Source organism: Daphnia pulex, chromosome 10 (genome assembly GCF_021134715.1).
Source record: "Daphnia pulex isolate KAP4 chromosome 10, ASM2113471v1".
Classification (NCBI taxonomy): Eukaryota; Metazoa; Arthropoda; class Branchiopoda; order Diplostraca; family Daphniidae; genus Daphnia; species Daphnia pulex.
This window is the reverse complement of record NC_060026.1, coordinates 12,169,596-12,182,362: the sequence shown is the minus strand read 5'-3', so window position 1 is coordinate 12,182,362 and position 12,767 is coordinate 12,169,596. Positions and strand designations below refer to the sequence as shown.

Here is a 12,767-nt window from a genome sequence, read left to right as displayed (position 1 = left end):
TCAGTGGCATTCCGAAACTCGTACTGTCTAATCAATATCGTCAAAAATTCGTCAACACATTTTTCTTTTTCGATGAGTTGCAAATAAAATCACGCTCGCACACACACATTTCAAGAAGAAGATTTTTTTCCGCGTGTGTAAAAGTAAAGCAGTGCAATTTGAATGAGACGGAAATTAAACTAAGGCACACCCAAGACGTAGTGCTTTTAAAAGAAGACAAATTCCTTGTGTTATCTTGAGGTAATAACAAATCCAGAATAAACATGGCGTCTGTTGATGCATCTGGCGCTAACAAATCATGGGAATTATCACTGTACGAGCTACAACGAACGCCTCAAGAAGCTATTACCGACAACACCGAAATTGCTGTTTCACCCAGAAGTCTCCACAGTGAGCTCATGTGTCCCATATGCCTCGACATGTTGAAAAACACCATGACCACCAAGGAATGCTTACACAGGTTTTGCTCTGACTGCATCATCACAGCTCTGCGATCTGGAAATAAAGAGTGCCCAACATGCCGCAAGAAGCTAGTTTCAAAACGTTCACTCAGACCAGATCCAAACTTTGACATGCTCATTGCAAAAATCTACCCCAGCCGTGACGAATATGAAGCACACCAAGAGAGAGTACTAGCCAACCTCAGCAAAAGTCACTCACAGTCAGCCCTGCTAAATTCCATTGAAGAAGGAATGAAGATCCAATCTCAAAACAGGGCTACCAGGATCAGAAAGAATGCACCAGAAAATGAGACAGCCAATTCTATAACAACCACGCCAAATGTCAGTGCTCCTTCCACTCCTACTCCAACAGAATCTGTGCCCTCATCAAAGAAGAAACCAAAATTATCCACTAATTTATCTGAAAATGAATCTACTGGCTCAGGAGCTGAAGGGCCAAGCGATCACGGTGCCACTGAAAAACTATGCGAGGAGCAAAGCGGACCTTCGTGTTCCGGTGGCAAATCATTTAACGAGATTGAGTTGGTATTCAAGCCGCATCCAGTTGAAATGGGAAACGACAATGATCTGATTAAAGCCCTCAAAGAAAATTCCATCAGATATATCAAAACAACATCAAACGCTACAGGTGCGTTACAATCATTTATTTTCATTTGTTGATTACTTCATCTCTTATTTATTATATTGCATCTTTATATTTTAGTTGAACACCTGAGCAAATATCTTGCCATGAGATTGACTCTGGATCTGGAATCTGAAATACCGGATTCGCTCACTAACTTTTGTATTTACATCTCACCGGGCCCCAATCAGTTCGTCGTTCTCAGTGGGATGCAAACACTAGATGACGTCAACGAGAAATACTGGAAATCCAACCAGCCATTAGAGATGTTTTATTCGTGGAAGAAGTCCAGCGTTTAATAAAGCATCCGTTCCGCGAAACTTGCTGCTCCGAAGGAAGGCGGAAGTAGGAAAATGGATAAAACATTGAAAAATGACGACTCGACGACCAACCTCTCTCAGACTCAGCCTATCTAATTGACTAGCTGGGTCATTTACCTTTGTACAAGTGTTCTCACATGTTTCCGTGTTGACGTTTAAGTTAAATGTACCGCGATAAATTACAAAAAAAAAGATAAAAAAAGAAAGAATTAATATTGTTTTTACCGCGTGTGATCGCCTCGATCAGATTGAACGAGTTTTCTACAACTTTTTTCTTTTCTTTTCTTAATTCAATGTGGAACATTGACGATTCGGTTGTCGGCGTTCGATTGTGAACGGCAATACACCGCTGGAGTAGCATCGGTGGAAATAGTGGTGGTGAAACTCTTTTAAGAATTCCGTGGGAATTTTGAAGGAAAATGACATGCCTTGGGAAACGGAAATAAGAGTTGGAAGGGGGATGTGTCTCATTGGCTGCTTGTGGGAAATGGACAGGGCTTTTAGACGTTCTTACTCCTAGACTGATTACACAGAAAATTCATATTGATGGACTGTGAGCTGCGCTTAAGTATCACCCATCACGAAAGGCTTAAAACATAAGAAAAGGTCTGAAACGCAATTGTGCACACTCAGTCGGCACTTAAAAAACTCGATCGATTATTCATTATAATGATTTACGGCTCCTATAAATTACACCGTTAAACCTAAGCTGTTTTAATTTCGTTTATAGTGCCCCCCTCGGGCCTGAGCACAGTGTTCGAAAAGGCAACAATAACATTTTGATTTTGTATTCCAAACCAGCAGGATTCTAAAACCCAGAGGCAAATCTTGTTGTAATAATAACGGGTGTTGCCGACTTGCCGGTGTGGCGCGACGAAGTAGAAATTCTACTCCCTCGAAAACTACAACGAGATTTGGCAAGGGCGTCACGAACAAGAACTTGAGTCAGCTGATCATCGAGTTGTCAAAAAATTTTGTGGGCGCATGTTATTTACATTCAATCGTCATTCTGCATCATCATCAATGTGGACAACGACGAAATGGATAGTCCTAGATTAATTAGGATTGCTGATTTAGTGCAACTCGTGAATATTACTTTGTAATCAGACTACGTATGATATTCACTTGAATTTCTACGGAAATGGGAATGCTCAGCAACATCTTGCCAAGTACCTGTCTACTCTACACTTACTTATGGATCTGTTTCTTTTGCTGTGTTCATGCAAGACCCTCTGAAAATTTGAGCTCAGGTATATTATAGCAAAAATGTAACTGTAAAACAAGGAAATTGTTATGACATTTATTGATTTTTATTCCCATCCAGATACTCAAAGTGAAAATGGAGCTCGTTTAGGGTTAGGAGTGTGGGTGGCTGCAGCTGCTGGGTTTGTTTGTGTCTCTGTGAGCCTGGCTGTGTGTGTTTGCTGCAGAAAACCAAAAGGTTTTGCAGAATTTAGAAGCTCAACTCAGTTGGCAGAGATTTCTTCAGCTCAACCAGCAGAAGTTACCTTGTTTCCACCACCTTCCTTATTGTTGAACCGTGAAGACCTTGAAGTGAGCTTTGAACCACTGCCGAGGCCACAGCATCAAGCTGTTAATACATATCGACCAAAGGAAGTTACCGAGTGGATAGGTGAGCTCTACCACACCACCTGACAATCACTTAATCAATTCTCTTTTGACATCCCTTTTTTTCTCATTCCAGAAAATGGCCATGGCTTGTTTCCTAGGTGTAACATCCAATATTTACGAGAAGTCGGCCGTGGTTGGTTTGGACAGGTACAATTCTGTGTTTATACTTCTAAAAGTATATCAAATAAAAACTATATTTATTCCCTATCTCAGGTTGTAGAAGCAGAGGTTAAAGATCTTATAGCAAATCAAGTAACTTCTCGTTGTGTCGTAAAAATACTGCGACCCGAAGCCTCTGTCTCGCAGCATTCTATGTTTTTGAAGGATGTTCAGCCTTTGTTGAAACTCGATCATCCTCATGTGATGAAACTCTATGGGTGTTGTCTCGAGACATCTCCTTTCCTCGTTCTCTTGCAGCATTGTGCCAATGGAGATCTGAAACAATTTCTTGCGGCGTATAGCCCTTCAAAAGGGTAAATTTTGACTTGCAAATTTAGGAAAATTGCTCGTTATGTAAAATGTATTCCATAGGTCGCAAGGTGTTCCACCCTTACCAGAGAACGTGCTCCTGCGCATGGCCTGTGAGGCCGCCGAGGGTTTGTCCCAATGGCATCAAACCGGGTTTTCCCATCCCGATGTGGCGGCCAGGAGTTTCATGGTGACGGGAGATATGAGTGTTGTAATTGGAGACTACGGCACTCATACTGTTACATATCGAGAGGAATTTCTCGATACCGGCCATCAATTGGTACCCGTTCGGTGGTGTGCCCCCGAATGCTTTGACTCACCCGGTGAAATTATCCAAACCCAAGGTTTGCCGTTCATATATATGTTTTTAAGCCCTTTGATGTATTAATGAATGATTTGCTTTTATAGCCGGGAACATTTGGAGCTTTGGTGTCGTCCTGTGGGAGATTTTATCTATAGGTAGTCGACCTTACGCTGCCCTATCGGACGAACAAGTACTGCAACAAGTAGTCCAGGAAAAGCGGACCATTTTGAATCCTCCGAGTTTTACCTATCAACAAAGTCAGTCCTTGTATCAGTTGATGCTCCACTGTTGGGAGGTTGATGCGCCGTTACGGCCTCGCATAGAAGTCGTTGCTTCTCATTTGGCCGCCGCGTGCGCCGGTGTCAACCGTGACGTGGAACTTGATTTGGAAAGAGCTTTTGACTCACGCTGGAACGCGGCTAAGCCAAGCAAGTCGAGTCTTTCGGAACTGGACGAAGAATCGCCTTCGGCTAGTTTAAATAACCTTCACGGTTCGCTGGACAATCTTGAAGAGCATGGCAAAGAAATACTTTCTCCCGGCACCGATAAAGAGTCCGAGAGCGGTTATTCGGCGAAAGGTATCTCTCCTCCACGTAGATTATGGTTTCATTCGACTAAAATAACTCTGTTGTTCTACTTATACATAGTTTCAGCCGCTCTACGGAGTTTGGACGAGGCTTTGGCAGCTGCCGAAGACACGGACGAGGAAGATGATGATAATATTTTACCTGAACCTAGTTTCGTGTTCGGCGATCTCCAGACTGACCAAGTCGAAACTGGCCAAGAAACGGATCATTCTAGTAACAGTAGCGGGAGTCTTTTTTCATCGCGGTCGTGGCAGGACAAAGTGGAACGCGGTGAGCTGACAGCTATGGTTCGTGATAAATCTCGTAGCGTCCAGGATCTTATGGTCTTGACAGCCGTTGAGCCCATGAGCGACATAGAGTTTCTGTCGTTCAATCAGCCTTCAAAGCCGGATCAGCCAGAAAATGTTTCGCAACCGATGGCGCCTCAAATATCCGTGACATCACCTTCGTTTACTGTTAGGTCACCCATGATGGAATCGGATGTGCCTCTGTTAGAGAATGATTCAAAGTAAAACATTGATTCTGCTTCATATAAATTTCATCGTCTAATATTGAAACGTTCTGTCAACAGCAACGGGAAAGATTCCTTGGATACCGGAACTTACATGACACGAAACCGCAATCGATTGACTTCGACCCCGCGTGAAGACACCGACTTTGAAGCCATGGAGTCGAGGTATGTATTGATTGATCAATCGGTATTGTGGTTGGTTCGTTACATTGCAAACTTTTGCACAGTTTCAGAGATCGAAGCAAGCCGTCCGAATACGCTCCTTTCTCACCGGAAAGTTTGGACGCCACTGATTTCACTCCAAAGGACCAAGGATCGGCTCTCCGACCGCCAGCAACTATGAGCTCCTCCACGGTAGAAAATTATCATTCATTTGTTAAACCTTAATGTTCACGAATTATGTTTTTATTGCAGAGCGTGATTCTCGGTCCGTCGGACGATTTAGGTCTCCATGTGTTTCAAGGAGTAACGTCAACAACCCAGAGTGAGGACGAAGATCCATTTGATGAGCAAGATGGTGCCGCCGCCGCTGCCACCAATTCTTTGACGACTGCAGATCCTGCGCTTCCTGTAGAGCCAGCTCGCCTGGCTGTCAATTTGGAAGCGTGGAACAATTTCCTAGAACAGTCCTACCCTCAACATCAATCCGATGCTGAACATCATGACGACGATGTCAGTGATACGCCTCTTCAGCTCAAGGATAGCGGAATCGCAAGACCAAGTTTCAGTACCTCTGTTGATGTCCTGGGTATTACACAAACTTGTCCTCCATTCGTTGGATGACATGACGTTTCATTGATTTTTCTTTTCTTTCTGCAGGAAGTACATTAGGAAACGAAGACAGCGTCAATCGTGAATGGATGGATGATTTGTCGCTGGTGGCAAGAATGTGGAATGAAGAGTTGGCAGCCGCCTTGGCTCTTGATAATAGTTTGTTGCAGCAACCCCATCAGCTCAACGCCTCCCTAACAGATACCGATCCAAATCTGGAAGATGGGGTTGGCAATGCTTCCAGTTTATCGACCGACTTGTCCTACACATCTCCATCTAAACGCGAGGATACGTACTTCTCCTATGACAAGATAGACGACGATATTCGTGAACAAGAGGAGAGAGCAGTCAGAAGGAAAGATCTTTCGACCATCAGAGAAGAACGTGAAAGTGTCAGCTCAAGTGACACACCGAACAACAACGCAGAAACGGGACGTGGATTGTTGTCGCAACTGCAGCTCAAAAATCGAATGCAACGCCATTTAGATTTGTCGGGATCTTCAGACTCGGATGGCAGCGAAGATTGTCGTGACGATGATGAGGAAGTGCTTGTAGTAGATTTAGAAAACAAACGCGCCGTTATGATGGAAGGGCAAAGTCCAAAACTAAAAGCAGCTATTGCCTCGCAAAATTACGAAGAAATTTTTGTCGTTCGCCCAACTAACGCCCACAGTATTATGGTAATTTTTCATTTAACTTCTTTTAAAAATAATTTTTATAAATCATATTTTTGATTTTACAGGAAAACGGGAAATCTCCTTTAAGTAATAGGAAAGATCCACTGCCATCCAATGGCGCTTTGGCCATCGACGAAAGTGAAAAAGACAACGATGATGAAGATGAAGGAGGAGCTCAGGGCGAAGAAGAAGAAGAAGAGGAAGAAGGTGATGATGGCGAAATTGTCAACGACTTTGAAGATGACGATGATGACGACGAAGAAGAAGGTGATGAAGGTATTGCTGTGAGTAACTTTAGATGGCAAGCGTGCTACCCGGCCAAATTGAACCAATCGTTTTCGATGGAAGTTATCGAAGAAGAATCGGAAAATGAAGACCAAGAGGTAAAAATAAATTTGGCTGAAATTGAATTAAACTTAAATTTTGATTTATGAAATTAAGGATGACGAAGAAGAGGCATTTGTGCCTTCAACTTGGAGGGCTGATGCAACACCAACTCGTCCAGCAATTAAAACCCCAGAAAAGAGCTTAGGAAATTCACCTCGTGATAACAACGATAAGAAGAACGTTTCTTTTTCTCAGAAAAAGAAAAAGGATATTTATCAGTACCCTGCTGAAGTGGAGGAATATGATCCACCAGTACGACGGCAATGGGGGGTACCGACACCTGTCATACAACAATCGGAATCTGCATACGCTGATTTTGCAGATTGGGATTTTGGTAACACCGACGAAGATCGTGAGCCTGAAAACGAGAATTCGAAGTAAATTACAAAAAAAGGTTTTAATCAAAATTAGTTCACACATTTTTCCTATTTTTGCAGAGATCTCGATGACCATAAAACAACATCAGTCATTCCTCGGCCTCCTAATCCGTTGACCAGCAACATGCTTTACCGTTTAAGTGGTATAGAGAATGAATCTGACGAAGAAGAGGACGGCAAAGAACAGAATGCTGTTCTACTTGAGTTTGATGCTCGTCCGAACGAATCTTTGCTTCTCGGCGATTGGCAGTCGCCGTTCAATACAAGCGAATTTCAGCCTAATCAATTTTTCCCCAACTGGGACAACCCAGTTTCTACTGTGCGCAATGAAGAACCAACAGAAATGTTGGCCAGCAATGGACATGATCATGGTATTCATTAGTAAAGAAGAAAAAAATTGTAACGCTAACTTAGTTATTACTTTCACAGAAATCAAAGAACCCACTGTTGTTGGTACCTTGCGTCATACTCTGGATTCAGGAAGGTTACGTCTGGATCTGACTCAACCCCGATTTGAAGATAGCGAAGCGTGACTGTCTGGTTATCCTCAGGATTCTGGCACTCCTGTATATAAAGAACCTATCTTATTCTTTTATCCTTAGGTGTCATAGTAATTATACTCTTTATATTAAATGAAAAAATCTTAATGCTCATTATTGTATTTGTCCCGTGGTGTGTGTTTACATGTGCGCCAATTTGAAATTACAGGCCAGGATGAGACATCTTTCAAGTGATTATCCCTCCCTTTTATGTAGGATTCATCCGTCCAATGTTTAATTCTTTCCTGTAGGCCCCTTGCAATTCCTAATTCCTGAACAGTGAACATGATGAACATATTATTCAATCTAAATTTATCGTGTATAAAGAAAATCAATCTTGTCGGAAGAACTGATATTAAACCTATCATAATTTATTCTCTTCCCGATGACTATGTGCATTTGATTGATGGTTTGATTTCCTAAATTTGAAATACACTATGATCTGAACCTAATGTTGTATACACAATTTTTCCGTAAAGAGTCGAGTGATCGCAATTGTCACGAATAAAATACATTATATAAATTTCAGCGATGAGTACCTTGAAACCAAAAATTTCAATAAAATTTGTTCAAATTTAAATAAAATATATTTTAATATACATTTTTTAATTCCTGTAAAAGGATAACACGAAAAAAGGAACTTGGTCCATACATTATCTGTGTGACTAACATCTGAAACTGTTTTTGGCGCCATTGGAACTCTGTTGCCATTTGGTATCCTAAATTAGTTTTGTATTGTATTCTTTAAAGAATTCAAGTTACTTTAATTATAAAATGAATTGTGTATTAAATTAATGTAAACCAAAAACCAATTTCAATTCATTATAAAAATAAATCTTAAAAAATCCGCGCCACGTATCATGTCGAGTAACACAATCCGACAACGTCTCAGCCAAGCTCTCTTTAGAACTTCCTGCCGTTCTCTTCTTTCATTTCGTGTTGCAGTCTTAAGCACGTTTGGAGTTGACGGCTTCATTGCTGAATATCAGGAACATCTCTACAAATCGGTAAAATGAACAGCGAGTCTTTGAAACTTCGAGGAACCCTTCGTGGTCACAATGGATGGGTTACCCAAATTGCCACGAATCCTAAATTCCCCGACATGATCTTGTCGGCATCCCGAGGTAAGATTTCGCCATTTCACGTTTGACTCGTAAATTTTTGTGGTAATGATGAACTCTTGCTATTAACCCAGCTCGATGATAGTTCTATGATATGAATTTCTATACTGATGTTTCCTTAAATTTCGAAAACGCGTTCATATTTCATGCAATTTTGTTAATGCGTAAATTTTCCTATGTTATAGACAAGACTTTGATTGTCTGGAAGCTGACCCGCGAGGAGAACAACTTTGGCGTTCCCCAGAAGCGTTTGTACGGCCACTCTCACTTCGTTTCCGATGTCGTCCTGTCATCAGATGGTCACTTTGCTCTTTCTGGATCATGGGACAAGACTCTGCGTCTGTGGGATCTCTCCGCTGGAAAATCCACTCGCCGATTCGAAGACCACACCAAGGTCATTGCAAGCTTTTTTTTTGAGAATTTTTTTTATTTTTGAATGAAGAGGAATTTTGATGACACCATTGGGTAAGCGAACATCCACATTTTCTCTTCAGTCAATTATGATGAACCACAACAGATAGGGACATATGAACTAAAAGGATTTGAACATCTGTTACTGAATTACTTGTTTTAGCTTAATTTGTTAGCATTTTGAGACTTTAGGGTATTCATAGATGATTAAATTTACAGGATGTCCTCAGTGTTGCCTTCTCAGCTGACAACCGTCAGATTGTTTCTGGAAGCCGAGACAAGACCATCAAGCTGTGGAACACCCTTGCCCAGTGCAAGTACACCATCCAGGTATGATTTATTTATTTAGACTTTGTTGAATTCCATCTAAACCAGTCCTTTGTAGGAGGAAGGTCACACTGACTGGGTTTCTTGCGTGAGGTTCTCCCCCAACAACAACAACCCCGTTATTGTATCCTGTGGCTGGGATCGTATGGTCAAGGTCTGGAATTTGGCCAATTGCCGTCTTAAGAAGAATCACGATGACCACACTGGTTACCTGAACACCGTCACAGTTTCCCCTGATGGTTCCCTGTGTGCTTCTGGTGGCAAGGTATGAATAGTTGAAACATTGTTCTTGCCAGATTTTTAATATGTATTCCAATGCAGGACTGCAAAGCCATGCTGTGGGACTTGAACGACGACAAGAGGCTGTACACCCTCGACCACACCGACATCGTCAACGCCCTGTGCTTCTCCCCCAACCGCTACTGGCTCTGCGCTGCTACCGGACCCTCCATCAAGATCTGGGATCTTGAAGGCAAGACCATGGTCGATGAGCTCAAAAACGAAGTCATCTCGCAGAACACACAGAACAGCAAAGCTGATCCTCCTCAGTGCTTGTCAATGGCTTGGTCCGCTGATGGCCAGACCCTCTTTGCTGGATATTCTGATAATGTTATCCGAGTCTGGCAAGTGACTGTCCGTTAAGGATTAAGTCCATTTTGGAATGCCTGTCGAGTGACGGTTGAAATATACGATGCTTGACACCTCAATTTACCTGTACCTTTAATTGTAATGTAACTTAACATTGATCTTTGAATACCATATTTAAATTAATGGCTTAATTATGGTTTTTCTTAAAGATATCAGCCATTGTAAATGGGAACGTTTAAGTTAAATGAGAGGCCTTGAATTTTATTTGACGACAGTTATCAAATTAAATTTTGTCAAATGGTACCACTAAAAGGAAATGCTTGACTTGCGAATTAAATCTAGGAGCTAGTGTACATTGGTTTAACTTTGCGGTGATCTACAGTTGTCAATGCTCGATCCTTTAATTGAATGTGTCCTTTTGCGTGTTACTCTTGCGAACTGCTTGAGGTTTCCGAGTGCAGAGAGCTAAAGAAATGCTTACAGATGCAAAATGTAGTATCCAAAGTTTTAATTAGGAAAAGAAAAATGTATAAGTAAATGTCGGTGGAAGAGAGGAGATATAAATCGGAAGTCACGAAAATCCTTTAACAAGATGTTGAAGTATAAATTATTCGTTCCAACTATTGGTCTTCTAATATACATATTCGCTTATATTATATCCTTTATAGGTATGTCTTCTATGCGGTGATCTAGACCGATTTGCATAATAAGGTTATAACAAGGTGTACAAGTATATAACAAGGTACTGATTTTATCGATCACGACTATATTTTTTAAAAAATACATTTGGTCGTCTTCTTGTGATTCTCACTCAAGATCGTTTTTTCCACATTTGGCATTGTCTACTTGTCCAGAAGGATTGTTTGATAGAAGAAATAATTGTATTTTTCATCTTCCTCATTTGGCTCTCATCATATATTCCTTCCTCGTCGTCTTGCTGCCCTACCCACTAGGCTAGCCATTGCTTGGTCCTTGCCTTCTAATAAACCAGTATATTCGATCTTTATTTTATTTTAACGAAACGCAGACCATCGCGCATAGTCTGAGAGAATTTAAGAAGACTTCTAACAGCCAGACTGAATTTCTTTTTACTAGTTCTGTATCCATGGCTTGTCTGCGACCATTTGAATGCTGAGTTGTCCGTATGCATTGGAGCGATATAGCAAACGCTTTACGTCCCTTTTCACTGATATAATCGTCTCACGATTGCTGGTTAGTGGTAACCTTGAAGTGAAGCATGAAAGGTGGAATATGAACATTATTTTTCGGTAACAGTTACATTTCTGGTTAAAATCGGATTTGTGGCGCACCGGCGCCAGCCAAAGGTTAAAAAAGAGGGGTAAAATCTGGCAACGGTGGGGGTGTAGACGACGTAACGGGGGGACGAGGGAGAAAAGGATGGAGGAGACGGACAGAAATTCAGCGGAAAACGGAGGAGATTTTAGGATGCAATGGTGGTGTATCACAGGATTAATAGATTCTAATCAAGTGAAATTTAATTCGAATAATAGAGTCGGGAACGAATTATAAATATCGACAACGAATCAACGATCGAGTATGTAATTGTATTCCTTTATTTCTTTCTGATTTATAGATTCATGTTGCACACCGCATTGAACACGGTCCGATCACGACGTATTTGATTTTCCTTTTTCGCGTTTCTGCAGTTCTCCTCTCCTAATAAAATGAATAACCCGGAATAACCTTGGTGCGAAGCAAATTATTCCAGTAGAAAATGAGTTGAATGAACGAAGTGAATATTATTATAATTTTTTTAAATGCGCATCGACGCTCGACCTCCAGACCACCTCCCAAAACTCCAACCAGTATTACTTGTTGTTCCTCCGTTTTCAAAGTCAACATACCGACTAAAGTGAGCGTATTCTATTGGTAACGTTGATGTTCTTCACTAGGTACCTCCTATGATAAACCCGTCCTGGTTAATTTCCACTGAGGTAATGGAGGTAAGCTGGTAAGCGCGTACGAGCAGTCAACGCAACTTAATACGTCTCGAAAAGCCACTCGGAAGTTATCATCTCATTATGAAAGAACAACGCTGGTAACCTTGAAGTGAAGGTGAAAGATACTAATTATTTAAAATTGTATTTCTAGTTCCAAAATCATCGAATTAATTTCTATTCCAGTGAAATTTATTTGTAAATAAGGAATGAGGGTTTATACGAGTCGCGAACGCACTCCGTCCAATCGTCTAATTTCACTCATTTATTCTTTATTTCGTTCTGAAGATTTATAGCGATGTATATTGCACATCACCTCATAATTGAATATGGTCCGATCAGGAGTACGCATCTTCTTTTTGGAACGTTTCTGTAGTTCTCTTCTTCTAAAATGAATTTAACCTTGATGCAAAGCAAATGATTCCAATACAGAAAACAAGTTGAATGAACAAAGAGATTTATGCGAAGTAGTTAAATAAAAAATTGTTTATCGAGTCAAAGATCTCCAACCAGTATTTCTTGTTCATCGCCATTTTCCAAATCAACATATCGACTATAAAGTGAACGTATACTATATTGGTAACGTTTTTTTTTTTTGTCTAATTATCATACCGGTACATATTTGGTCTCTTCCAGTGTTTTGCCACTTCCTTAATTTGGCTAAAAATTATACCCACAGTAAACTATCCTAACAGAATAAATTTCT

The 12,767-nt window shown here is 41.0% G+C and overlaps 3 protein-coding genes across 4 annotated transcripts; all 3 read left to right on the top strand.

The window, feature by feature from the left end:
* Positions 1 to 7: 7 nt before the first annotated feature.
* On the top strand, positions 8 to 1,773 carry LOC124205897 (E3 ubiquitin-protein ligase RING2-like). The gene is made up of 2 exons (XM_046603468.1): positions 8 to 1,089; positions 1,165 to 1,773. The coding sequence occupies exons 1-2, from the start codon at positions 264 to 266 to the stop codon at positions 1,380 to 1,382; spliced, it is 1,044 nt and encodes a 347-aa protein (XP_046459424.1). The 5' UTR covers positions 8 to 263; the 3' UTR covers positions 1,383 to 1,773.
* Positions 1,774 to 2,311: 538 nt separating this feature from the next.
* On the top strand, positions 2,312 to 8,108 carry LOC124205893. 2 transcript variants are annotated; one of them, XM_046603459.1, is made up of 15 exons: positions 2,312 to 2,653; positions 2,728 to 3,036; positions 3,109 to 3,182; positions 3,249 to 3,508; positions 3,567 to 3,847; positions 3,912 to 4,385; positions 4,455 to 4,902; positions 4,966 to 5,070; positions 5,133 to 5,259; positions 5,320 to 5,653; positions 5,725 to 6,356; positions 6,419 to 6,736; positions 6,795 to 7,117; positions 7,178 to 7,488; positions 7,532 to 8,108. In XM_046603459.1, the coding sequence occupies exons 1-15, from the start codon at positions 2,545 to 2,547 to the stop codon at positions 7,648 to 7,650; spliced, it is 4,224 nt and encodes a 1,407-aa protein (XP_046459415.1). In that variant the 5' UTR covers positions 2,312 to 2,544; the 3' UTR covers positions 7,651 to 8,108. The 2 variants fall into 2 exon arrangements, with proteins under 2 accessions (XP_046459415.1, XP_046459416.1); XM_046603460.1 differs by having other exon boundaries at positions 2,313 to 2,653; positions 7,547 to 8,108.
* A 432-nt stretch (positions 8,109 to 8,540) lies between these two features.
* LOC124205892 (guanine nucleotide-binding protein subunit beta-2-like 1) lies at positions 8,541 to 10,222 on the top strand. The gene is made up of 5 exons (XM_046603458.1): positions 8,541 to 8,780; positions 8,963 to 9,171; positions 9,408 to 9,518; positions 9,574 to 9,780; positions 9,837 to 10,222. Exons 1-5 carry the CDS (start codon positions 8,669 to 8,671, stop codon positions 10,155 to 10,157), a joined length of 960 nt encoding a protein of 319 aa, XP_046459414.1. The 5' UTR covers positions 8,541 to 8,668; the 3' UTR covers positions 10,158 to 10,222.
* The last annotated feature ends 2,545 nt before the right edge of the window (positions 10,223 to 12,767 follow it).

What these genes read in the sequence shown, in the direction of transcription:
- LOC124205897 (XM_046603468.1), top strand. Translation starts at nt 264, where the DNA reads ATGGCGTCTGTTGATGCATCTGGCGCTAACAAATCATGGGAATTATCA. An exon ending in AACAACATCAAACGCTACAG is followed by an intron (nt 1,090 to 1,164) that starts GTGCGTTACAAT and finishes TTTATATTTTAG; the next exon opens with TTGAACACCTGAGCAAATAT.
- LOC124205893 (XM_046603459.1), top strand. Translation starts at nt 2,545, where the DNA reads ATGGGAATGCTCAGCAACATCTTGCCAAGTACCTGTCTACTCTACACT. An exon ending in GAGCGGTTATTCGGCGAAAG is followed by an intron (nt 4,386 to 4,454) that starts GTATCTCTCCTC and finishes ACTTATACATAG; the next exon opens with TTTCAGCCGCTCTACGGAGT. An exon ending in CTGTTAGAGAATGATTCAAA is followed by an intron (nt 4,903 to 4,965) that starts GTAAAACATTGA and finishes TTCTGTCAACAG; the next exon opens with CAACGGGAAAGATTCCTTGG.
- LOC124205892 (XM_046603458.1), top strand. Translation starts at nt 8,669, where the DNA reads ATGAACAGCGAGTCTTTGAAACTTCGAGGAACCCTTCGTGGTCACAAT. An exon ending in GATTCGAAGACCACACCAAG is followed by an intron (nt 9,172 to 9,407) that starts GTCATTGCAAGC and finishes TTAAATTTACAG; the next exon opens with GATGTCCTCAGTGTTGCCTT. An exon ending in AGTGCAAGTACACCATCCAG is followed by an intron (nt 9,519 to 9,573) that starts GTATGATTTATT and finishes AGTCCTTTGTAG; the next exon opens with GAGGAAGGTCACACTGACTG.